The sequence below is a fragment of the Buteo buteo genome, chromosome 15 (genome assembly GCF_964188355.1).
Source record: "Buteo buteo chromosome 15, bButBut1.hap1.1, whole genome shotgun sequence".
In the NCBI taxonomy this organism is placed as follows: Eukaryota; Metazoa; Chordata; class Aves; order Accipitriformes; family Accipitridae; genus Buteo; species Buteo buteo.
In genome coordinates this window covers 20391231-20417384 of record NC_134185.1, presented here as the reverse complement: position 1 = coordinate 20417384, position 26154 = coordinate 20391231, and the positions used below count along the sequence as shown (strand labels likewise).

The following is a 26154-nucleotide window of genomic DNA, read 5'->3' as shown; positions in this document are numbered from 1 at the left end:
CAAAATACAACTTCTTTTGGTTTTAGTGTCTTCTCTTTCTTACCATGTTTCTTAGAGGCCTGTAAGTTGAAAAGCTTTGAAAGTATTTCAGAAACTGCTATTTGCAATGGGTGGAAACACCACTTTCAATGTGTTTTCATCATCTCCTGAAGCTGTCATTTATATTATTATTGGTAAATTTATTTTACGGAAGCTGTAAGCATGAAGATATTTATTCTGTGTTGAGATGCAAAATACTAAACACTTAGAATTAACATCTTCCCATATGTTTAAACAAAATTAAATGAAACAGGAGAAGCTTTGAATGCAAGAAGACCTCAGGCATGTGTTTTGCTTTAGACAGTGAGGTTCCAAATTAGTTTGGGTTTAATGTGTGTATTTAGTGAGTGTGTGAGTTTTCTAATTTTTTTTGTTGTTTAGTGGTACTGCCTTTCATAATAAAGGTATTACTGTAATTTTGAAGATTGAGTGCTTATTAGAAACTCTGGTTTCTATTTTTTATTTAATTGGGGGAAGTTAGAAATTGAGGGATTATCTTAATTTACTATTTGAGTGGTAAGATCTTGAGGGATGCAAACGTACCTGCAAAATTTATCAAGAAATTGCATTTTATCTGGTTCAATTCAAAGTACTTCTTGAAAGATTCTGTTTTGTACAAGTATTAGTCAGCAAACTGACTGATAATATATTCACTTGTGAATTAGCAGTAAATAAAGAGTTCTGGTCCACTGGAAGCCAGAATCAGTATAAAAATAGATGTTTGCCTAAAGCTTATGTTGTTACAAGTCAATTTAAACTGCAATTTTAATAATTCTGTGAAAAAACTATTCTGCTGTCTTGCAAGCAGTTTAGTTCAAGAGAAACAAAATGCTGTGCCAGCATAATTTTGTTTACTATTTCAAGAATTATTAGCTTTATTGCAACAAGAAATCCGGTCACTTAGTCCCAGTGCCCAAGTGTTCCCAGCAGTGCACTTTATGTGCTCTTTTTATTAATGCTTTTTAAAATTAAAAGACCTCTAACATGAGTTATAATAATGGCAGAAGAGTTGACCACACAATTAAATGGTATGAGTTAAGGTTCTTTTCTTAACCAGAAGTTACAGAACCTTGATAACCTCAATATGTAAGGTAAGAGAACAGATATCCAGTGTGTTCTTTCCGTGCTTATCTTGGGCTCTATCGTTTAGTTGATTATTTGTCTAAGAGTATCTTCAGTTGTAGGGAAACCAGAATTTTACTGGTTTGCTTTATAATGTTAAGAACAGACGTTGTCTAGCAAGGTTGATTTCAGGGTTTCACTGTACTTAATGAGAAATCGCACCTGTGGAATCTGACACCTAAATGAGAAGTTTAAACAATCTCTTCAATACTTTCAAATGCTAATTTTAATTTCTCAGCTCTTCATAAAAGAGAAACAAGAAAAGCTTGTGAAACCAAGAAAAGTCTTTTTAAGCATGTTGTATCTTTCAATATGTTTTTATAGGCTTTCGTTTGAGATGTAATAATTTTAAACCTCTTTGTGAAACAGAATGAATGACCACAAAAAAGAAAAGAAAGTAGCATTTGTGATAACTGCCTTGTAAGTAATGATACATCTGCAGGCTTTTTTTTCTGTGAAACTTCAAACAATTTTCTTCAGTTCTTAAATATAGGAAGTTTTATTTGTTTAACGAGTGATAGCAATACTTACAGGCTATGTATTAAACTTAAGTTTTTGAAAGAAAAAAAAATCCAATTTTGCTTTTTTTGGAGAAATGTAACTACCAGTTACAGGTGTGAATGTTTCTGCTGAGAAGGAAGTGTTTGAACAGGTAGCATGAGAAACTTTTCAGTTTCTTGTAGATGACTTTTAGGGGAAGAGCTGTAATAGTGAATTTGTGGCAAAATCTTGTGCTGGTTACAGCTGGTAAGTATTCATAACAACCTTTACATCCCTCCTCCCAGCATTTCTGGTTTTGTGTTAATCTGCTACCAAATCAGGAAGGTAAACATGCTTTACTGTCTGTTGCTTGTGCTGTGGTTTTGCTTGTTCTTCAAACTTCAGTTAGCCAATTTTTGTCCATAAACTAGCTATTTCTTAGCTAAAACACTTCTTTGGGACAGGTACATCTGTGTTGCCCTAATTTTGACCAGTGTCATGGATGTCTAACCTGTGGTAGGGAAGCGATAAAGGCAGGCTATGTAGCTATATTGACCTCCGTTCCCTTCTAAGAATTGTTAAAATTCTTTGGTCAGAATTGATGGAAAATGTTAATACTATTCTTGATGGAAAATGTTAATACTGTTCTTGCTTTAATAGTGTTATGGCCATTTTAATCATGGATAAAGAGGATTTTCAAGTGGGTGGTTTTTTTCTTCTTGCCTTTTTTGTGGAAAAATAAAGGCTTTCAGCTTTGAAACATTAAGACTGTGGGCCTAGTGATGACTCAGGATCAAACAAATGAAATCTCAACTGTTTTTTAGGGGGACAGCTGTATTTTTTGCATGGTTCAAAGAATTAATATCTATAACTTCAGTACACAATGGTTCTCATAAAGGAGGGTTTTTAGATTCAACACAGCTGCTTTTCATGAGTTGTGGAGAGACATAAGCAACCATACCCTGAAATTTTCACGGGCATCCTTTATAACCGGTGAAGACTAGACTTGGTATTTCTGATAGATGAGTGGGGGAGATAAACAGTAAAAACTCATAGCCATTTTTAAGGCTTCTTTATGTATTATAAAATATAATGAAGTCATTATTTTACTGAAAATATTATGAAAAAAGAATGTAATGCTTATTCGTACTGTAGGGCTTACCAAAAGTGGCCATATTGAATTGTTCTTATTAAAGGAGAAAAACCCTGCAAACATTTGGAACATGCAATATTTTATCTTTTAATGCATGTGATCTCTTTCTTGTCTTACTGACAGAATCAGGCCTGTCTTGTCTTGCATTTATTTCTAAATTGTATCAAAACCAGACCTGGGTTTTTGAGGGGCAGAAGTCATGTTTTTTCTGGGTTATCACATGCCTGTTTAGAAATGTTTGAACTGCCAAAAAGAAATAGTGGTGTCATACATTATCAGCATCTCTTCTGTGCTGTGTATATATGGCCCACTTAGGTGTGATATGTATGTTTCTCTGCAGAGAACTGATGGGAGCGATGCTGTTCTTTACGTTAGTCTAAGATGATAAGCATGCTTTGGTAGCTGAACAGTAATCTCAACTAATCATTTGAAACTTAAATTCCTGAAGATTTTCTAAGTGCATGTTGCCTAATTTAAGAGGAGAATGAATGAAAAAGCCATTAGTTTTTAAATCACAAAGCCATCTTTTTTTTCTTCAGTGTCTCACTACCAAAATGGTAATATCTTTCCATGTTCTATGTGTGGAGATTGAGTTAACTGTGAAGAAAGACTAAACAATCCTTTTGAGCTTTGAAAATGTGTGTACTGGTTAAAAGAGTATTAAAAAAAAACCCAAGTCACTACTTTCCTGGGCTGGTGGTTAAAAATTTCTGGAAACGCATCAAGTTTTCTTATAATTAGTGTCAATACCTGCTTATTCTGGAGTTAAGATAGCATGGCATACACCCAACATTGGGGTTGCTAATGTTATGGAACCCGGGGGGGTGTGGAGTAGACAGATTCAAATAGCTCTGCACAAAGTCAGCCCAGCACTGTTTTGGTGCTGAGCTGGGGCTAGGTTCAGGCAGGCTGGACCTGCAGGATGAATCAGATGCATCAGAGCAGGCCTTCCCAGGGTTGTTTGGTGGTTTTTTTTTTGGTGGTAGTGGTTTTTGTATGGGGTTTGGTTGTGGGGCTTTTTTTCTGGTAATGGATTGTGACCTAGACTTCAGTGTTAGTTCTGCAGTGTTCACTGGCTTTGTTACCCTTTCTGCACAAATGACTGAACTAATGCTCCCACCTGAATGGGTGCAGCGTCATGATTCTAAACTGTCACCCCCCCCAAAACTGGCTTTTGCCTTGTTACTCTTCTGTGTTGGCCCGGTGCCTACTTGCATAGCTGCCCTTTGTCGCAGCGCGAAGGCGGTGAGCTGATGGCAGCCTGAATTCCCCCCTTGGCTTTCTCCGCTCTGCTGTCAACAAGGGGGCAGAGCAGAGCTGCTGGGTTTGCGAGGCCGGTGAGAATCAGTGCATCTCGAAGGAGGCACATGAACTCCACAAAGGCAGAAAAGGGAGGAAAGCAAAAGGTAACCCAGCACTCACAATGCTACTTTATACTGAAGTCTCCACCGTGAGAGGAGGTTGCCTAGAGATAGATTGACAGGGAAAGATAAACATGCTTTCTGGTGTTTTCACCATCTTGTGTTAGGTGTCCATATGTCTAATGAAAACTGTCAAACTCTGAGGGAGCAAGCTCGGAGGTGTCTGCATCTTTGGCCCAGGTAATCTGCCAACCATATAATCTATTCATATATATTGGAGAGTTTGGATTTATATACCTGTTGCAGTTTCAAGGGCTTTGTGTTTTGTCTTCATTTTGACTCTCTTCCTCCTGGAATGTTACCATTTCTTCGGAAATATAGCCACCTTCCAGGCTTCCTACTGAAGCAGGTGTGCCTTTCATCTGCAGCTTGAATCACAGATAAGCTGGCTCTCTACCTTCACTCCTCCTGTCTTCTGTAGTTTTTTCAGATATTTAGTATACTTGTATTCAGATTGAGAGAATCTTTGACTGTATTTCTCTAAATCTATTTTACTTAGGTGTAAGTGGTGCAGAACCTTTATTTTTTACTGCCTCCTGCTTTCCTTCCTCCCCTTCCCCCTCAAAATATGTCATTTCCTGACAGATGTGTAAGGTCTAACTAAATTTCAGAGTATACGGTCTCTAAAAAATGGACTTCATTTTTAAAATTAACTTTCTTTAGTTGTTGAGGGTTTTTTGCTTTGCATTTTGGAATGCTTCTAAGTTCCTTTCTGCTAGTAAACTCCTGAATTTTACAGATGCATTAATATAAAGGTTCCTTAACATTTAAGAAAAGCTGTATTTTAGAAAAGGCATAGTATGGGGCAGGCAAAGTAGGTTAGTGAGTTATATGGAGATATGCTGCTCTATTTTCATGTATATAAACAGAGCATAATCAGAGGCAAAGAAGGTATTAAAATACCCAGGCTATCTAGAGTTGGACCAGAGAACTGGAGGATAGGTAAAATTGTCAGGGGTCCTTTTCCCTTTGACTTACTCAGGTTAGTCTGTAACAAGCCCTGCTGCTCTATTCCTACACAACCTGTGGGTTATGTGTTTCAAAAGTGGATTACACATTTTTGTTTAATAGTTATCAGAGCTTTCTTTTTAGCTTAAATGACAATGCCTTCTGAGATCAGCTGCTTTTAGGCTGCACAGAAAGCTTAAATTTGGTAGGATGTATGCATTTTCATATTTGAATAAACGAAAGAAAGTAGTCCATTTTGATGATTCCCCACCCCCACCCCCTGAACCTTTTCCAGATAAATTGATGACCTAGAAATGAAGGGAGGTGGTGTTAAGGAAGCAGTGTACTTAAAGTGAAACTTCTGTTTCGTGAGTACGTTTAATAAGTGAAAAGAATGTTGGTAGGGTATGGCTGCCTTGTGTATATTGAAAGAAGACAGGGGGAAAGGCATTTTTGGGTCTGACATAATCTGAAGCATGAAATGCTGCTTTGTCATACAGTTTTCAAAATGTCCTGCTAACCTGCAAAACTTAAGCAATATGCTTTTATATCTTTATCTTCAGAACACTGCTTTGCTATAAAATATAACGGATAAATTACAGCATAAAATTAAATGTGTTAAATACACTGATCTCAAACCTAATTGTACAGTATTAGGGGAGCAATCCCCCCTTTTTTCTTGCATTGCATCTGTAGGTCAATTTATAGTGTGGCTTATGAATTAATATTTTTTTAAATGAGAATTTACAGCTAACTATACATAAAGAAGTTTCTCCTAATTGTTCTCTGGTTGCAAACACTGCTGTTGGAAATTTGTTATAATGCACATAGGCAAGCAGAGTTAAATTGATTTACGTTTTTTACATGATAATAGTACTAAAAAGGGAGTGATGGACCTAGGTAGCCAACCTTAAGGCCTGTACCACTGTACTTGAATATTAATAATACTTGAGCTAGTTAGCATGGTGTTTACTTTTGTGGTGATTCCATGTCTTGTGTAGCATGGACAGGCCGAGTAAAGCCTGTTTTTTTTTCACTTTCAAATTTTACTACCTCTACTGCTTTCCTGCGGTATTATATAATAACATGCTAGCTGAATGTGAATTTGGAGGGTATGTAAGATTAATGGGCGCATCATGCGGTGGTGATATTTCAGGTAATAACTGTTGTGTAATTACAAGGCAAAATTATGACTACTTCAGATGTGTGCATTCATGTGGAATGTTGTTACTTTGCTATCTGTGATGTGAAGAACATTTCCACATATTTCTGTAGCTAGTTTTTGTCACTTGCATTAAGTCAAAACAGTTCTAAGGTCCTATCTCTCCATATCTGATAGTTCCTTGTGCCTGAAGATAGTCTGAAAAGACTAGTAAACTTGTGTGCCCTCTTCAGCTGTGGGTTTGTATTATATACCATGATCTGTCAAAATGCCCAAGTAACTTAAGCGTTTAACAGCAAGAATACTTTAACTTTAGGGTTAATAACTGTTAGGGTGGCTGTGGCAATGTGTAAAATACAAAAGAAAAAAAGTAATCTTACATTTTAATTATGCCATAGTAGTATTTCAAACTGTGTTCTCAGAAGGGCTGGCACTGAACTGTAGTAGTCAGCAAGAGTCAAATACGTATCAGACTCTTCCTGAAGTCCTTGATAATTGTAATTATTTGTGGGTTTATTGTATAAGAACAATGAGTTTAGATGGCCTAAAGTCGTTTAGAGGCAGGTCTTTAAATAGCTGAGAAATGAGAATAACCCGTTGTAAATACTGTTTCTGAATAGCACGATATGTTAGTTTTGAAGTGTTTAAAATATTTATCTTTCATCAACAAAGCTGCTTCATGCTTGAGGCATACAGCACAAAATTTAACTTTTTATAAAACTGGTTAAAATTGCTCACCAGTCAGCAGAACTATGTATGCATGTAGAGTCTTAGTCTTCTTGGAAACAATGTGGAAGTAGAATTGATACTAAATGTTGAGAAGACTCCTTTCTGGCTGTAGCAGTTAAATGTAATGCTTGTTAGAGCAGAAGTCAGTAGAAAATATCCTTGCTTTAATGTTAAGAAAATACACTTTGTATCCTTGACTTGCACCTGTAGCTCTCTGTACAGTGCAGTTTATTTGATTATATGTATGTGACAGCTTAAACCCTTGGTGATTTTATTTACGACTGGAAGAAAAAGTTGGTGGGAGCAGTTGATAGGCGTGCGGATCTGCCGTTCAGCGTGAGGAGCTGGCGCAGTAGGCAGGCAGGAGCTTCCCGGAGCTGGGATGCAAGTGCAAAGTCCTGCACGAGGGACAGGAGAAACCCCATATACGGGGGCAGGCGAAGGAATGACTGGGAAGCAGCTTTGTGGAAGTGGGTAATGGTGAACAACGAGCTGAATGAAGAGTCTGTCGTGTGGTGTTGCAGAAATGAAGATTAACCAGGGAGCTGCTTTAGCCCTTGTGCCCCCTAGAATATAGCCAGATGGCGAGTAATTCATCCCCTCGGCTCAGCACTCGTAAAGCTGCACTGGGAATGCTGTGTCCTCTTTGGGACCCCAAGACAAAAGAAATGTGGGCAAACAGAAGAGAGTCCAGCAGAGTGCTGCTGGGATGATTAGGGGCTGGAGCATATGCTGTGTTAGAAGAGAGCGGGGGAGCTGCCTTGTTTAGCTTGGAGATGAGGAGGCTGAAGATGGATCTAATAGCTGCTTTCCGCTACCTAAAAGGAAGGCTCGTAGAGCAGATGGAGTCAGACTCCTCTCAGACGTGCCTCCATTGGCAGTGGAGTTGGGCAATTACAAAGGAAAACAGTTAGGAGTTGTGGCAGGAGGAGGTCTCATGGGCTGTTAGGGTGGGGGGAGCGAAAGTGGTTGAATGGAAAGCCATGGAGACAGTCAAATCTTGACTGGGCAAGGCCTCGAGCAAACTCATTTAACATTTGTAGACGGCTCTTTTTTTGAGGCAGAGCTTTTATTCCAAAGCCTGACCTCCAAAGGCACTTCCAGTCTGAAGTTTTTCTATGGTTCTGATTCATCAGTTGGAGAGTCTTTTGTCTCTTATTTAATGCTATGGTTGATTCTGCCCAAGTACTTAGACCTGTGCATCATTTTTATGGTTCATATGTTTATTATACAGTGGTGAACCGCTGAGAATAAACAAAAGTTTTGTGTTTTTAGACTTAAGGATTGGACACATTTTCATGCAAGCTGCAAATTGGTATTGCTTGCATAGAGCTAGTGATACAATTCAATTCCAAGCATTTTTTTTTTAATTTAGGCAACTAGATGGCTTTAAGAAGAAAGCATGAATAGTCCAGACAAAAAATCATGCCTGTGTGCTACCCTGAGGGCTACACCTGTTTGTTCACTTCTTTGACTTTCTAAAAAGATACTGGAAGATAAAAGCCATGAATTACCATTTCCTTTTTTCATTTAAACAATTTTTCCCTTGTTTTTGCATTAATTCTTTCCATTATTTAAACCCTGTCCTCAGCCTTCTTGAAATAGATCCGATTCTGGAGTCACTACTCTGATAGTTGCATCACTGTCAAATACAGAAACAAAATAAATCCTTATTATTAAGATATTTCTGATGATAAATTTTAAGATTAGGGTGAGGTTTTTTAGTTCTTTGCCCACTGTTCTACAGTGGGAACTCCATTTTAACTGGCCATGTGCTGTGACCACTGCGTCTTATTGCAAGTTACTTGTAGGTATAATTTCTCATTCTGTGATAATTGCCCATATTCTTTGTGTAAGCTGATTTAAAGCTATGCTGCACTGAAATGCATATGTTGCATTTCAAGCACTTGAGCAGTGCCCTTTACCCTCTCAGTGATCCATCCTGGTTGCCATTTTCATAGAGTCAGGTGGGTGGAAGAGACGCATCTAACATCAAGATCCATGTGAAATTTCAAGTTGGTTGAAGCATGACAGTACTTGAGTTTCAGAGAATGACTGTAAGACGCTAGTGCAAGTGAAACTAATTTTTCTGGTTGTCTGAAGAACGTTGCCCCCAGGTCTCAGCCTGAGAAAGAGGTCCAGCCTTCAAAATTTCAGCCTAGACTAATCCTCAGTTAATACTGCTTAATAGTAAAATGTTCAGCAGTTACTGTCTATTAACAACAAAATGTGCCTGGTGTTACCAACAACTTCTTAACACAAGAGTTATAAATTTGGATTAATTTCAATGACTGCTAAAGGATCTGCAGTCTTGCTTAATGGAGGAAACAACAACTCTCAAAGTGTTCCCCTGTAACAATTTTTTTTTTTTTAAATTGTTTTAAAGGTCGCTTTAAAGGCATGAACAATTTCAGTGATAGATATCTGAACCCTAATGCATAATGTGGCACACTGTATTCGTAAATTTGTTTGAGGTTTAATTTGTTGCTTAATGAATTTGTGTACTGAGATTATTGTTATGGATGACGTTAAGTCCTTGTAGTTTTGCCAACTCATACTATTTCTATATATGTAAATAGATATTTTCAAAGATCTCCTTGGATTCTGTGCATCTGTAGTACTGAAGGCTAATGTCTGTCTGTTTGGTCATTCAGTGACTGCATTTCTAATAAATGAATATTTATAAATATAAGTGACTTAGCTGATCAACTTAGCTTCAACTGGATCTCTCCAGTATTTGGTTATTAACTTTCTGATTTTTGACATAAAATAGGAAAGTTTTTATATTTTACTTTAGGCAAAGTTACATAGCAACCATCCTCTCTTGTTTAAGAAATATGATTAGTAGAGTCATTTGAAACTTTTATACTGTCAATAATCTCACTTCTGTTCGAATCTTATTGCCATTACTTTAAATATTGTTATTCAGATATGAACATCTGCCTTTTGCAAGTACTGTTTTTTGCTAATACAGAAACTCTTTAACACATCGGTCAAGCACTTTCTTAAAAACAGGTGGGTTGTGGAAAACAAAAGTAATCAGATTTGACTATTATAGGAGTTTAGATATCATGTAGACTGCATAAGCTTTCCACAAGGGAGGGAGATGAGTGTGTAAAGTGCTTTTGCTGATAGGTACTCTTCCTTGTTTACGGGCTTGATGAAAACTCAGTCTTGTTTTGATTGTCAAACTTTCGGCCAGCACCTTCTGTCTTTAAGTTCTGTCTAGCCAAAGCACTAATTAATTCTTATAGCTTGTTGTAGCATTAATAGCTTCCTTAAGTCTGTTTTGCATAAATAGCAGGTACTGACACACAAAAATGGGAGAATAATGAATCCTTTCACTTATATTTTCAAGGGGATTGGGGGCAGATGTTGGGGGTTTTGTTTGTTTCATTTAAGCTTTGAGCCTTAAGGGTTCTGTGAAAGCAGTTATTTTTGGATTTTTGTATTTTGGAGCTTTAGGATTCTGGTATTCAGCTAGTGCTCCTAATGCTAATAAAAGCTCTTTACAGGTCTTATGTATCAGTATGCAAACTGGATAGCCTTTTGCTCACTTCAAAAATTTTTGTTAACTTTTTTAACACCAAACTGAGTTTCCTGTAGTAAAAATACTGTATCCGTGGAAAGATGTTTGGAGGACAGTGGTATAAGGTTATGAGGATGAATTAGCTTAGATGTCTTCAGACAGTGCTGTACACATGATGGAGATGTGTCTTAAGATGTCTGACTCCATTATGTCTAGCTAATTTACTAGAAAGTTTTTCATTCCCCAGGATATCAGGTGGATTGACAGAACATACTTGATTACAAAATGCAACAAGTTCATCATTCAACTCTTGCAGATTTATTGCTGTTATATTTAGAAACTACAGAAACTGTTAGAAATTTAAACATCTTGATAAAACAGTCAGTTGTCTTGAGCGCTGTCTGAGCGTTCAGAGAATAACTGAGAAGTGTAAATTTACCTGCCTTAAATAAGATCATCTGCATGATTTCTGGGAGGTGAGGAAGCTGGAATGAAGAACAGAAGTGAGTTAACTGTACATTACCACTGTTTCACTTTTTTTTGTCCTTCAAAGGTTCACTTGTTTGCCATATATGCCACAAGGGACAATATAGAATCATAGAATCGTTTAGGTTGGAAAAGACCTTTAAGATCATTGACTCCAACCGTCAACCCAGCACCACCATGCCCACTAAACCATGTCTTGAAGTGCCTTGTCTACGTGTTTTTTGAACACCTCCAGGGATGGTGACTTCACCACTTCCCTGGGCAGCCTGTTCCAATGCCTATACTTAAGCTCCTACCATAAGTCTGTTATTTGTTAAGAATTTCTTGTTCTTTTGATCCATCAGGTGTGTTGCTCATCTCTGTTGAATTTTGAGGACAGTAAGCTGTTCACCCAACTTTCCTAGTTACTGTAATATAAGCATTAAACAAGTAAATGAAGTTAATGTTTGTTTTATTTTTTTCTTCAGGTAGGATGTCTCCAAATATGTAGATTCCTTATTTAAGAGTCTGCTGGAGCTCACTAGCTTAAGTAGGCCTTAACTGTTTTGTTTTGTGTGTCGCCGTAATGAATAGTTTTATCAACTGAGTTGATAGTCAGAAGTGGTAATTGAAATATAAATCGATCGGTGCCTACTGTAGGATGCCTGTCCACACAGTCTGTAGTGAAAGCTGCAAGCCGTTCTCCGTGCTGCCTCCGAGGGTGAGGGAAGTGTGCTAAATCTTCACCTTCCCGCTGACGGCATTCGTGAGGAGGATGCGGTGGTTCTGCGTGTCAGACGTTGGAAGAGTAAACCCCTCAATCGGTGGGCTTGCTTGGGTAGAGTCAGCTCCAGGGTGGTCGCTGCCGCCTGCTGAACGTCCCCGCGGGTGAGCTGTGGGGCACCGCGGGCAGCTGCTCTGTGGGGGTGCTGACTGCAGCTCAGGTGGGTGCTTGTCAGGAGGGGCTTGCTGCTAATTGGGAAACAAGGCTGCGGAAGTACTTTCCGAGATAAGTATCGGGAAATGCTCCTGTGGAATACCCGGCAGGAGTTTGTTTATGGCTTCTTGGAAGTTCCTGCCTTGCGTCACATTCAGTCAGAAAAAGCAATGTGTTACGAATCCTGCAATATGTATTAACTATGTTTTTTAGCGCACTGACAGGCATCTGTGCTCTATGCTGGAGTGAAGCAAATCTCAGACTCTTAATTTTCTGCAATTGCTTGAATTGTTATCAGCAGTTTTGGAAGTGGGAAGGACCTTTGTTCCGTGAATAGATTTCTGAATTTTACCTTGCTTCAGGGTGGCTGAATTTTGTAATGGTTATACCTCCAGGCTTCTTCAGACTCGGCTGAACATTGTGTCGAGGAGGGAAAATTGGAGACTGTGTGTTCCTTCTGAAGAAACATCCGCTGTGTTTGGTGTCTTGCAGAGTTAGGGCCTGTAAGGAAATCTGTCCCTTGCTCTTCCCCTTCTAAAGCTGCCTTCCCCAATAAGGCTAGCAGCGGCTTTATTCATCTTAGCTCTTGATGTTCCTTTCTGTAACTTTTGGTATATGTTGTTTGGTTGATTTGAATAGTTGATTTGCATGTATAAAAGACTTTACTGCTCTAGACCTATGCTGTCCTTAATACATTTTAAGCGCAATAAACTATTCAGTTCTTGTGATGTCTGAACAGGATGAAATGGTGTGCTGCCCTGGGATACTTTACTAAACCTAGTTCCGTGGATAATATTAACAAAAATGTGTTTCAAACATAGACTTTTATTTTCAGGTTGTGTCATGAAGCTGGCAGTATATTTTCTGATTGTATCAAACATTGTTGCAGATTATTTTAAGATTTACATATCCAAATGTAAACTCATCAAGAAGTTTTTCTACTGCTTTAGTTTCTCTATACTTCACACCTATTGTTCATCTATAGTTAAGAACAATTAGATGTTTTTAACAAACTGTGAGACATTGTGTACTAGTAGCAGCAGGGGGTAGAGAAACAAGCACTGTTAATTGAGGTAATGAAATCCATAATTTGTGGCCCAATATTTCCCTAACAGTGGGAGATACGATACGAATTCAAGTTGCCTTCTCTTTCAGTTCAAGAGGTTGCCACATCACTGTTTTCATAGGAGAATGCAGATTACTTACCTTTGGCTTCAGGCTAAATAGGGAAGTGAAATGTGGGGAAAATAAATTCATACAGGTCAAAGTTCTGTAAGAAAAGTTTTCATGTTGTTCCAATTGTGTCTCATTTACCTCTTTTAGCTGCAAAAGAATATATGATGTTAACAAAATCTAATTTTACCTTCTCAGATAAATTTGAGCAGTTTTGGGCAATAAATCGAAAACTCATGGAGTATCCTCCAGAAGATAATGGATTTCGATACATCCCATTTAGAATTTATCAGGTAAGACACAATGAAATAAAACCACTTTTACCACACTCTTCTACTGAAGTGTCATATATCATAATCTGTTTTCAGAATTATACGTTCCCTTTTCTAACATTATGGTAAAACTAAGTATGCTTATCTTTGCTCAACATTGAGTTGTATGAGTTAGCAAAGACAAAATAGAGTGTATTTATTCTAATAGGTAATTACCATTCATTGTGTTGTAAGTATGTAATACTTCAGAATGTGCTGAGGCTGGTGTAGATTGTTTGTTGGTTGTTTTGGTTTTTTTATTTCAAAAGCTAATTCTGTCATTAAAAATAACTGCTAACTATGAAGACTGCTTTGGATGCAAAATGCCCTCTGAAAGGTTTAAGTCGAACATTTCAGGAGCAACACTTTTCTGTCAACCAGGCTTCTTTTCTTGTTGGCATTATAAGGTGAAAGTAATGGCATAGGTCTTGCATCTAGGTCTTACCTTTGTCTTCTAATTGTGTACTTTACAATCCAAAACTATCTTTGAATATTTTTTCTGTTTTAATACACCAGTGCTCTGTTTCTCTCAGGAGTTTATTGGGAGACATATTCCTTGGAATCCTTACAATTTTTTGATGTCCCCTTAGTTTTTATAGCATTAAGGTAATGATGAAGTTTGGGATAAGTGTGGTTAAAAGCTTACACAGAATTCATGTAGCCTCTCCATAAATTAAACATTTCTGCTTTGTTTCGTCTTTGAAACATTTTCATCTATTTATATTTAAGTTTTGCACTTGTAACTACCAAACAAAAGTCCTTTATTCATATTACTAAATAGTCTGATACTACTTTATAACAGGTTTTGATGACCATACAAACCCATACAATCTTGCAATGGGACTGAAGTAACTTTTAATGTTAGGTATAAGACACTTACCGTCATAGTGAAACCTAGATTGAGAACGGAAGTCAGTTATTTTGTCAGAGATCATAGCAGATGGTAAGGTTTGTGTAAGTATCAAAAAGTATCTATCAGGAAAAGTAGTTCACTCACAGCATTTTGTTTGGTTGGTAACTAAGTTGTTTTCTTGTTCTCCGATAGGTGGGGGTTTTTTAAGTCTTTTCATAGAAATCACGTAAATGGCTTTGCGAAATAGAGGTTTTGCTGTCTGAATACGGTACAGACCTTTAAGCCGTGAGGGAAATTTTCTATGATATCACATGATTTCATGCTAGTAAAGCTTTTTTTTAAAAAAAAAAAAAATCTAATTCAGTAGTATCTATCCCTTTAGCCAGTAGTACTTATCCTTATTCTCATTATCTTTTCAACTGGAAACCTTACTTGCTGTAGTTGAAACCCAAAATACCTAACTAAGAATAGAAGAACAAACACAAATAAAGATGATGCTGAGACAGCCTTTAAGAAGGTTGGTGTATATTATTTTCAGTAATGCTGCTTTTAATATTTCTAAATATTTTCAGTAATGTTCCTCTTTTTTAGAAAGTGGATGCAGGTGTTTCTAGCTTTTTTGTTTGGTTTGTGTACCAATTACTGCTCATCATAAAAGTCTGTATATGTAAAGGAATTTCCAAAAAGTGTTAGGAAGGGTGAGATTATAATTGGATTCTCAGCAAGGAATTGATTCCTGTAGTTTTAACATAATTTTACAGTACTTAGTGACAGACTTGCATATGTTGGAGTAACTGATTCAAAAGTATTCTTAAGATGTATTTAACACGCCCCGATTGCATTTAATTTCCATTAGTGCTCGTAGAAGTCAGCTTGCATATCCCTACATAAATACCTGAAAGCCAGTTTAGCTTGGATTTTGTATTACAGTGGATATTTATTCCCTATGTGTTTTCACATAGTGTTTTTGTAGATGCTTAAGGATATACAGATGGATGGCAGGGAATTACTAGGGATTGCCTTTGGTGGGGAGAGTTCCTCATCTTAGTCTCCATACCTCCCATTACCCCAAAATTATTAGAAGGAAATTCTGTGAAGGGAACTGCCTAGATTGTGTTTTGGCAGTATGAGGTGGATGAATTTGTCTTCCTTCAAAGAAATGTACTAGATTATGATATCAACTAAGAAAAATCAGTCTGAGCAAAGATCAAATGTGACTGGGAAAAGTTGCTGCAGAAAAAAAATGCATGCAATAAAGTGATCTGACATGCTTTTCACTGAAGGTCTGATATTTTCAAAACTCAAAGGCTCTTTCAATTGTAAAGCTTGTCTATTAAAATACATTTCTAAAGAATAATATGAATCATACCTCGTGTGGTATCCAAATCTGATGGTGTGTGGGGGAGAAAGAGATGGCAAAAATATGAACGTTCTACTTGGTAAGTCAGAACTAAACTAACCACAGGTAATTTTAAAAGCCCTTGTCCAGCACCTCCTCTTTTAAGAGTAGCAGCTAAGATTGGACCAGAATCCTGGCATCTACTGTAGAAGATGAAGAAAAAGACTGAGTATCACTAAGGAACAACTCATTTACAATTTTAAAAGTTAGCCAAGAGATCCTGGAGATTTTATTACCAGCTGTCATAGTCTAAACTGTGTCGTATAGAACTTGCACCAGACAAACCTTTGACATAGGTGTGGAAACTCCTACCAGGGATGGTTTAAAAATAGTGATTATATTTTTGTGACACTTATACTTACATGTGTCAAAAAAAAAAAAGTGCCCCACTTCATCACTTCAAAGGTATAAGCTGCTGTCTTCAGTTGACAGTTGCACAAAAACTTTTTTGTCTTTCTGTCCGATAGTACTGTTGGATAGAGTGCTTATTTCACTTGTTCTTTAATAGCAAGAGAGAAAATAATAGTAATATTATTTTGAGTATATTATGCATTTAAGAGTGTTGCTTTTCTTGTACAGTACTAGAGGTAGTTTGGCTTGAGGACTTTTTCCCCATATTTATAAGACCAGCTAGTTTTGCACTTTCTAATTGAACAAACTATATGGCTGGTAGATGTCAGGAGGTTTTCATCAGTCTTTGGCTCCAGGTGCTGTGACGGGGCATGTTAGTCAGGCACTGGAGAGGAGCCTCTGTGCTGATAGAGACTACCCTGATGAGGTACTGTCTGCTGTCTTACACTGCAGATGGGAGCACTCTGAGTCTCAGTTATTGTGCACCTAGTTTGCACTCACCCCCAAGTTTTGGTATCTTGCTTTCTCCACGTGTCAACGCTCACCCACTTTTTCTTGCTTGCTCTCTCCCTGTCAGTCTCCTCCTTTCCTCTGGAGTCTGCCTTATGAGTATATAGGATTTAAAGTTGTAAATAGTATTTCATTCTTGATAATAAAATTACAAAAGTATGTGAAAGAAAATGCATTAAAGCTGTTAATGACAAGCTCTTCTGAGCTTTCCTGGAGGTGCACTTGGCTTAAGGCAGGTTGGCTGTTGGGTGTTTGCCAACCCAAAAAGGGGATGATATGGGATTGTTTGTTTGCTTGTTCCCTTATTTGGGTCCTGGGACATGCTATGGTACTGGAATGAGCATTCCTTTGCCTCTATTTTCTAAGGGTTTTGATTAGGTTATTAATTTTATTGTCTAATTACATAGTAGGTCTTAGCTTTGAACAGGTTTTTCCTATCATAACACCCTTAAGATACTGTGATTAAATCGTACAGTTACAAATTGTTATGATGTTTATCTGCCTTAGTAACATGAGTGAAATTCTCTATGCTTAATAATACATCAGTTAAATCTAACGCTTTGCTCTTTCTGTCAAAGTTGCAATACTGAGATGTCTAAATAGTTTTAAATGTCTAGCATGACCTGTCCTCTAAAAATAGCAAGGTGGAAGGGGGAAATGAAATATTCTGAGACATTATTAATATCTGGCTCAGTAAATGAATCGGAAGCCCAAGCATGGCCCTTTCCTAAGCAATGCAAGACCATTTTATTCATATTTCCATATTAATTGGCAGAGCTCAAATAATCAATTGCAAAACCCATTACAAGTATGTAAATCAGCATCACAATTTGCCCCATGTTATGACAACTACTCAAAAACTGATCAAAACTTAATATACTCAAAATAATATTACTATTATTTTCTCTCTTGCTATTAAAAACTGATCTTTGGAAAGATACTGGGTCCACCTGTAAAGCTTTCCAGTAATAATAAATCCATCCTTTTATGCTAATAGGTTATTAAAATCTTTTTTTTTTTTTTGGGTGAAAGCCTCCACTACATTTCAAGGCTGAATTTGTCTGAGTTCAACTCCAGTTTCTAGATTTTGTTTTGCCTTCCACCACTCTAAAGTCATCTGACTTTCTAACCTCCAAGTTCACTTACTGAGTGATTTCAGCAGCTTCAGTTTTCTTTGGTAAGCTGAATCAATTGAGCTCTTTAAGCCTCTTGTTATGAGACTTGCTTACCAGTGCTGAAGTTGTTTTTTTAGTCATCTTTTCAAACACTAGCTGATATTTTGATAATACTCAAAGTTTGTATTAAAGTTAGGGAGACACAGAGGCCAAAAGTAAAGTTTATTTCTGTAGGGTTTTTAATCAAAAATACTTCAAGCACTGGTGGGATAAAGGTAAAGTTAGCTGCTACTTAAAACTGCAAATCTGAAAATTTTTATTAAAGAAGTTGAAATGCAATGACTCGTCAAGCAAAAGAACTAGCAAATGTAAATGCTGTCGACCTGAAGAGGGCAACACAACACAGCAAGTTTGTGCCTTGTTGGCTAGTGCAAAATGCTCTTGAGTAGACCTGTGCGTAATACCTTATTTAACTTTTTTCTTAATAAAAATGATGTTTTCATAAAGAACCTGCTGAAAATAGATCAATTTATTTCTTAAAAATTTTCTTTTACAAGAGGAAGTTTGAATGAATAGAAAAATAATGTGAAATGATGTTTGATTTGTGTAACAGAGCTGTGTTCAGCTGAATTTCTGTGCTGAAAAGAAAAAAACAGACTCTTGATTCATCATTGAGTACCCAAAATGACTTATTCTAATAACTGATGGTTCAGCACTGAAGAAACACTAGCACGCTTTCACCAGTTTTAAATTACTTCTCATTCATAAAGCTTTGATTTTGAAAGTTTAATAGCGTTGGTAGGCAAATATTTTTCCTAGTGCCTTGTTACTAAAAGAAACCAAACCAAACCTTCTATCAAGTATTGCATGTGGGCAGCATGATCCATAGTTGCTATGAATACTTGTTTTCTGAACTTGATTGCTTAGCTCTGTGCTGAGAGTAATAGCATTTTGAGAAGTTGCCACCTTGAGTTGAAGGTCACTGTCACCACAGTTGAGGTTCCATAATTGTGTAAGCCTTTCCGTTCCATCTAAGTGCAAGGTGAAAAGGGCTAGTTCAAACTGACGCTGTTAAAGATGACTTTTTAACATGTTTTTTTATTAAGGAATGTCCATGCAGTTCTTTTAAAAGACTGAAGGAACCCATGTGCGAAATCAGCCTTGTACCTTTAAGAATCTCAGTACAGGATGGGGGCTGTCAATCAGTTTGGAAAAAAAAAAAAAATCTGAGATTATAAACTGTATTAGTTGTCTGAGATGTGACTAAAGTTTACATAAATGTGCCCAAATTATCTGTAAAACTGTCAATCTGCCTAGTTCAAAGCTATTGTAAAAGTTGCATAGTGCTCAGGGAAGGAGGCGCAGAAGACATGGGGCTATAAAACCTCGATTTGGGTAGCTTCTCTGAGCCATGGTGGAACTGTTAGCAAGCTGGATAGTTTTAAGCTAGCTCAGGCTTGTCAATAGGAGCTACAGTAATCCTTCTGAGTTGAATGTAGATGTAGCTTGTATACAAAGAATAAAATAGTTTTGTTTGTATGAAAAATAGTTTCTTGAGGTTCTGAATCACATTATGACTAGTTTAAAACAATTCAGCAATATACTGGATTCTGCGTATTGGGGAAAACTAGGTAGTATTTTGTTTTAAATCCTTTATCTTATCAGATAGTCTTAGAAGAGTCTAGGTGTATCAAAAACCAGTAGCATTTTAGTAGTTAATAAATTTACTTTGTGTAAACAGTTATATAGATTTTTTTGTGTGTGTGAGCAAAAGATAAGTCAAAATACATTTTGAGTTACAATGAAATAATGAACACTTCTGGTGGGGAAAAAAAAAAATTTCTGTTCCTAATTTCAAAATGCCTTAATCTTACCAATGTGTTATGCACTCCCTAATCATGAATTGGTAGTTACTTTTTTTAGCAAATTGATTTTGTATAAAACTCTTAATTTGTCATCTTTTCTCTGAATTGTCTTATGATGATGAACTTGGATATAAATAAGTTTATGTAAAGCTCACGCTACAAATTCTTATTTAAACCATGAGGTTTTAATTCTTGTGGTTCTATTTCCCCAAACTCTTTTATTCAGGTAGTACTCTTGTATATATCATCCTAAATTTGTTATGAAAGTTAATATATGCATGCAATTAAAAAAAAAATTGCACTTTTCACCTCAACCTTGAGTGTTAATTCTTAAGAATATGAATACATTGAGAAGCTGGGATGAAGGCAATGAATGAAGCAGTAATTCAGTTGAATTACGTCTGTGTAGAGTTACTGTTAGATCTTGTAATTCAAATGCAGTGCTCTAGTATATTGCTGCCTTTCTTTTGATCATTAAAGCTGATCATTTTACTTCTCTGTTTCACTTGGTTTAGTCAACACAAACTGATTTGCCACTTTTACCACATACCTCATTATGTGGTCAGGTTCTTATTTTGTAGCAAGAGGGATTTTTGCTACCTGAAACTTGCAATCCAGAGCCACATTCCTCTGAGATTGTCTCTTGCACTCTGACATAATAGCAAAAAAAAAAAAAAAAATCAAAACCAAACAAAAAAGAAAAACAAAAACCCAAAAAACCCCAACCCCCCAAAAACCCCACAACCCAGCTGGTGAACTGCTTTGCATTAAGGAAAAGGGGGAAAGTAGGTATGGAATTTTTTCTTCAGAGGGATGAAGAATGTAATCTTTGAAGGTTGTTGCTGTGGTTGTGCAGCGTATGCAGTGCCAGTTGCCTAGGAATTAAACTAGAACAAAACCTTAGCCTATGATGATGATGCAAAAAGTTAACTCTGCATAGATGAAAGTCACACCAGTACCTGTTTTGATTTGTCAGTATCAGTATGCTATCTTATTTTTCCTTTACTTATTTTTAAGTAAAATAGGTAAATAAAGCAGGTTAACTTTTGCACAAAATTGAGGATGAGAAAATACAGAAAATGTTCAGTTTTTTGGAAAGTACCAAGACTTCTATTTGCAGTTTCCAGAAGACTGAAAGCAAATTGTACACAGGTAAGTGAGGAACGGAACAAACCTCTAAGAAAGTGGGGTATGATACCGTACTCTAGGAATACATTATGAGTTAACAAATATATATTTCTGAAATTTTGCTATCCTTGACTATAGGAATTTCTTCTAGTTAGTTATTATAGAATAAGGAAAATTATTGCATTTAATGCTTTTTAAGTAGATTGAAAGTGTTGTATGAATTATTGTACTATTCATTGCTCTTAAGCAAACAATGAAATATTTGCTTTTGTGGATGTAAATCCATATCTTAAGTTGTTCATAGGTAGTCAGTACTCAATTTCTTACTTTTATGTGAGACTTGGGTCTGCATATGCATGTAAGACACTACAGCTGTGAAAAGCATTGATTTGTTGTCACTGACTCTTCAGATACCTTGATATTTTACCAATTACAAATATGAATCCTTTTCTGGGAAGGAGATTTAATACTTCAAGGCCATGCATATATTTTAGATGATCACTGAGAAGACAAAGACAACAGAACTGTCTCTTGGAACTGTTTTTTCTATTTAGTCTCTGTTATTTCTGGCCTTATGACCATTGCCTGCTGTCTGTTCTGTGTGTTACCACTCTCTTGAGTATTGCCTTTCTCCTGCTTCTAGGATCTGTACAATTCACTTGAAGTTAAATAATGCAAATTCGGTTGTTCAGAGAATATAGGGCTACTGTCCCTGCACAAGCAAATTTAACAGATCATTTGAAAGACCAGGCTACAGCCAGAATGTGGTTCAGACATGCTTGTTAGGTATTTTGACATGAAAGTGGTTGTGAGGGGTACTTCTGCAACTTTTGGTATGGAACTTCTGGCAATATATGTTCTTGCTAAAAATGACCCACAAGGTATAACAGGACATCTGCTTTGGATAACGCTTGTTCCAGGTTGTCCTAAAAACCTTTGGTTTTGGTTTTTTTTGGTACATTCTGCCTCTTGATTTCAATGCCCAGAACTCTATATGTTTTTCTTAGACCCTTCCTGTAAAGCAGCTGGATCATCACCACCTTTCAAACCTTTTTTCCCTTTTTCTTGCAACACAGACACTGGGTAGCTTTCATAGTATTACATATGTACTCCTTCCGTGTCAGAAATGTACCGCAGATGGTACGTAATAAAATGCCTATTTAGAGAAGCAGTTTGAGTGTCTCTCTCCTTCCTCTTCTGTGAGAAATCTTCTTCCTCTATGGGAATCTGTTGAATGAATGAGTCTGTTCTTAGTGTCTTCATGTTCCTATTATCTATTATTAAAGCTCCAAGCAATTCTTTAAACCCAAAGGGCCAAACTATACAAGCTCTTACAGATGGTCCTTCTTATATCACTACTTAGAACAATACTGTGTTTTGGACAATCCTGAATACTTAGGGTTTTCCCAGGTCAATATTCAAGATGCTGTGTTGCCAGAGTCTTGGCTATAACTGCATGCATCCCAGACTGAAGCTTTGCTGCATTTTTTTGGTGTGTTGTGGGCTTTGTCTTTTGACATTGACTGGGGACAGTCCTTTAGGAGAGTTCATGTGTTTGTCAAAACGCAGAGCACTGGCCACTTCAACACAGCTTTTTTAACCACATACTCAGTTAAGAATCTTGTCCAAGTTGGTCAGGATATAAGGAAGTATTGATTAGGGCTGAGTCTGCTTTAGCTCTAGCAATATTAGTGGCCATCTTGCAGACTTTAGCAAGATTCTTCATATATTTGTTAATTTTTGTCATGTTGTGGAAACCAAAACAATGGCTTTGGTGGTGCTTCAGCTTTCATTTAACAAGGGACTATAGAATCATTCTCCAAGTGATCGTGATCTGTAAGGAATACTGCTTGGAGTCACTCACAGCATAATGAGCATTTTAAGGGTGTTCTTTAACACACCTTGAAGAACAGATGTACTTTCTCAACCCATCATCTGTCCAACGGTTTTCTCACAGAAACCTTGAAGAAATACTAAATTCTTGGTTGAGAACTGAAGAAAGAGTAAACTCAGTCCTTCCATAGATGATTTGGCAGCTTGCAGAGGAAATATTTTCTGTGGACATAAAACACATTTCAATTCAAAGAAGAGTTACTGTTAAATAATCCATATTTCCCAACAGCAATGGAATTTATCAGCCAGTTGCAGACTTGCTCAGAAACAACAGTATGAAAATACCTTACTTTAAAGGGATGTAATTATGTCATGGCCTATCTTAATTTAACAGGTCTGCAACCACTCTTACACACAGTAGGCTCAAGTGTACCCAGTGGGACTGAGGTTCTACAATAAGAACTTTTTGTAAAACAGAGAAATCCACTTCAGATGGAAGAGAGTACAATCTCTGAACATCTTATAAGAGTCTACATGTACAAATGTGAAGGTTCTCCTAGATAGCCTTTGAATTAAAAGAATACAGGGAGTTCAGTAGTGGGACCTATGGCAAGGAAGCCTAAACAGTATCCTGGGCTTTAAGAGCGTTGCCAGGAGGTCGAGGGAGGCGATCCTTCCCCTCTACTCAGCACTGGTAAAGCCATGCCTGGAGTACTGTGTCCAGTTCTGGACTCCCTAGTACAGAAGAGACACGGAGCTACTGGAGAGAGTCCAGCAAAGGGCCACTAGGATGATTAAGGGACTGGTACATCTAATATGAGGAGATTAAAAAAGGCTGAGAATGCTGACACTGTTCAGCCTAGAGAAGAAGAGGCTCGGGGGATCTCATCAATGTTTACAAATATCTTCTGTGCACAGAAGGAGCCAGGCACTTTCAGTGGTGCCCAGTGACACGACCAGAAGCGGTGGGCACGAACTGAAACACAGGAGGCTCCATCTGAATATCAGGAAATGCTTTTTTACTGTGAGGGTCACTGAGCACTGGCACAGGTTGTCCAGTGAGGTTGTGAAGTCTCCATCCTCGGGGGTAGTCACAGGCTGCTTGGACATGGGTATCTGTCTGTAAGTGGTCCTGCTTGAGTATGGGATTTGGACCAGATGTCCTCCAGCGATCCCTTCCAGCCTCAACCATTCTAGGATTCTGTGATTAATATGTTAGCATGCTGAAAAGCCATTTGGAAGACCAAAAAGATGTTCTGTCAATCCACAGAAGCTGAAATTGTTCGTTAGGAACTATTGTTCTTATGAATTCTGTGAGAGGCTCTTACTTGATGCTACAAAGCTAAAATCTAGGATTTCTAGAAGGATCCGAGAGAAGGTTTTGCCTATTTTTTCCTTTATGCCCCTATGCAATATGATGTGACCATGTTTGACACGGACACAAAATGAATGTGGACAGCATGATGCATGTTTAGAAACAGTTATAGAAACTGAAGCAATGTCTTCTATTTTGAATTGTTACAATTAAGCCAACCCATTAAATTTTTAATCACTTGAATTTGGTAAAGGGTGTGTTCTAACTAAGCATATCTTTTTCAGATTAGTAGAACGTGTGCTAGGACTTTAAGTTTCAAATGTTTTACATGTTGTAAGAAGTCGTTTTGTTGCTATTACATAAAGCTTTTTCTAAAAGATTGTAAGGAAGCATGTTGCCAGTTCAAATAATATGGAAAAGGGTGGTATTTTAAATGGTTCTTTAATCTTTTTAAAGATAAGCAAGTAATGGTCCTCAACAACATGTGTGGGAGAATTAACAGAAATAGTTGCCATATTTCTCTGTAAGTTTGTAATAATGCTAAATTATTGTTAATTGTGTAGGAAGTTAGGATAGAACTGTAGTTGCTTCATACAGTGTGCTCTGTTCAATGAAAGGCTTCAAGGCAGACATGAGTTGTTGCCCACACGTGATTAGGAGAATAGTCCTTAACCATTCATGACCAAAAATTGTTCAGTGTTATTGTGTAGACATAACTGTAATAAGCCCTGCTACATAAAATTTTAACCTTATTTCAGCTGTGTTTGTAATTCTAGTTGTAGCTTTAATTTGACTACAGTCCTGACTTGGATACTAGTTGATTCTGGCATTAAGTATTACTCGCATCAGTTTTTGATGTAACATTTGCCACATAACAGACCATAACAAGTTAAAGCTTCCACCAGGGGAACACATCGTGTAATTGTTCTTACTGTTAAAACAGTGATCATTAATATTCAAAAACTAAAGGATTTCCAGCTTGTGTAATACTGTTAAGAGTGCTTTCAAGAATAACAAAATTTTCACTTTACTTGATATGTGTACAGGTTATAATTTTGACCACGAGTTTATATTTTCTTGATCATGTAAAGTATGCAAATGTAAGAAAATCAGTTTGAGGTAACTTGGATACACTCTTCTATAGGAGAAAAATGATCCACTAAGTTTGTATGTCATTCATGTTATGCAATATTCTTTTAACAGTTTATGGTATTTTCCTATCTTATCCTTTTGTGTTATTTCAAATCTTAGGAGTAAGAAGTTTTAAAGATGTATCCAAATACACATTTGTCATGACCATATTAAAGCGTATATACAGGTATTCATAGAATTATCTTAAACTTCAATCTACTTATATACTTCTGCACTACTATTTATGTGACTGCTGTTAGTGTGAATTGAATGTATAAAGTTCAGTCTGTTTCTTTTTTTTTTTTTTTTCTTGCATGCCTCTTAAAAATATTAGGGAGTATAAAGTTCCTGTTCATCACCATAAAGACTTTTAACTTCATGAGGAAACAGAAGGTTCCTTCTCACCATATAACTGTAGAAATCCTAATACAAACTCAAGAAAAAGTGAAAGGATGCCTTTTTTTTTTTTCTGTATGTTGTAATCATATATATATATTGTAATCTTTACAGCCACTGAAAATATTTCATTTATTAGAGCAATTTAAAATATATTATGGGAAAAACAAGTCATTTGATTTATTCTGTATGTTGACTTTATAGCTAGTCCTGCAACCCACATCACATCCTGTCAGTGAGTCAATTCTTCTGGTAATTCTAGATAGGTGTGCTGAGCATGTTTATACAACTTCTTTTCATCTTACGGTTTTTAGTTACATATTGGACATATAAAACCTTTACTTTGTTCTTTTATTAAAAAAATGTAATTAGTTCTATTTTGTAATGTGATGTACTTGATTCTCTGAACAGTGATGTGACATTGCAAGTAAGCAGTTCAAAATCCCAAATGCTGACAAAAGCAGTGCCAGCCTTAATCAAAGCACACAAAATCGTAACTAGAGCATCTATTGGATGACTTTGCAGAGACTAATTAAAGAAACACTAGAAATAGTCTTTTGATTTTCTTGTAATGTTTTTTCAGTCCTAGCAACTTGGAGAGTAAGTAAAATAGAAAAATGATCAAAGGTATACAATAAAGCCATGGGGTGTTTGGGAGAAGCCCTTCATAGCTTGGAAGATTTGAAGGAGGGGAGAGGAGCAATGATTACAGGATAAAGACAAATCATGTTGTTGTGTTTTATGCCTCTCATAATAGAAGCTCAAAAAGTACTGATGAAATTTGAAAGG

General features: G+C 36.8%; 1 protein-coding gene across 2 annotated transcripts in view; it reads left to right on the top strand.

Moving 5' to 3' along the window:
- ATG5 (autophagy related 5) overlaps window positions 1–26154 on the top strand; it is an 84365-nt gene that overhangs the window by 22624 nt on the left and 35587 nt on the right. For both annotated transcript variants that reach the window (XM_075046701.1, XM_075046702.1), the window contains one exon: window positions 13357–13451. In XM_075046701.1, coding sequence (XP_074902802.1) covers window positions 13357–13451 — 95 coding nt within the window. The remainder of the gene's footprint in view (window positions 1–13356; window positions 13452–26154) is intronic.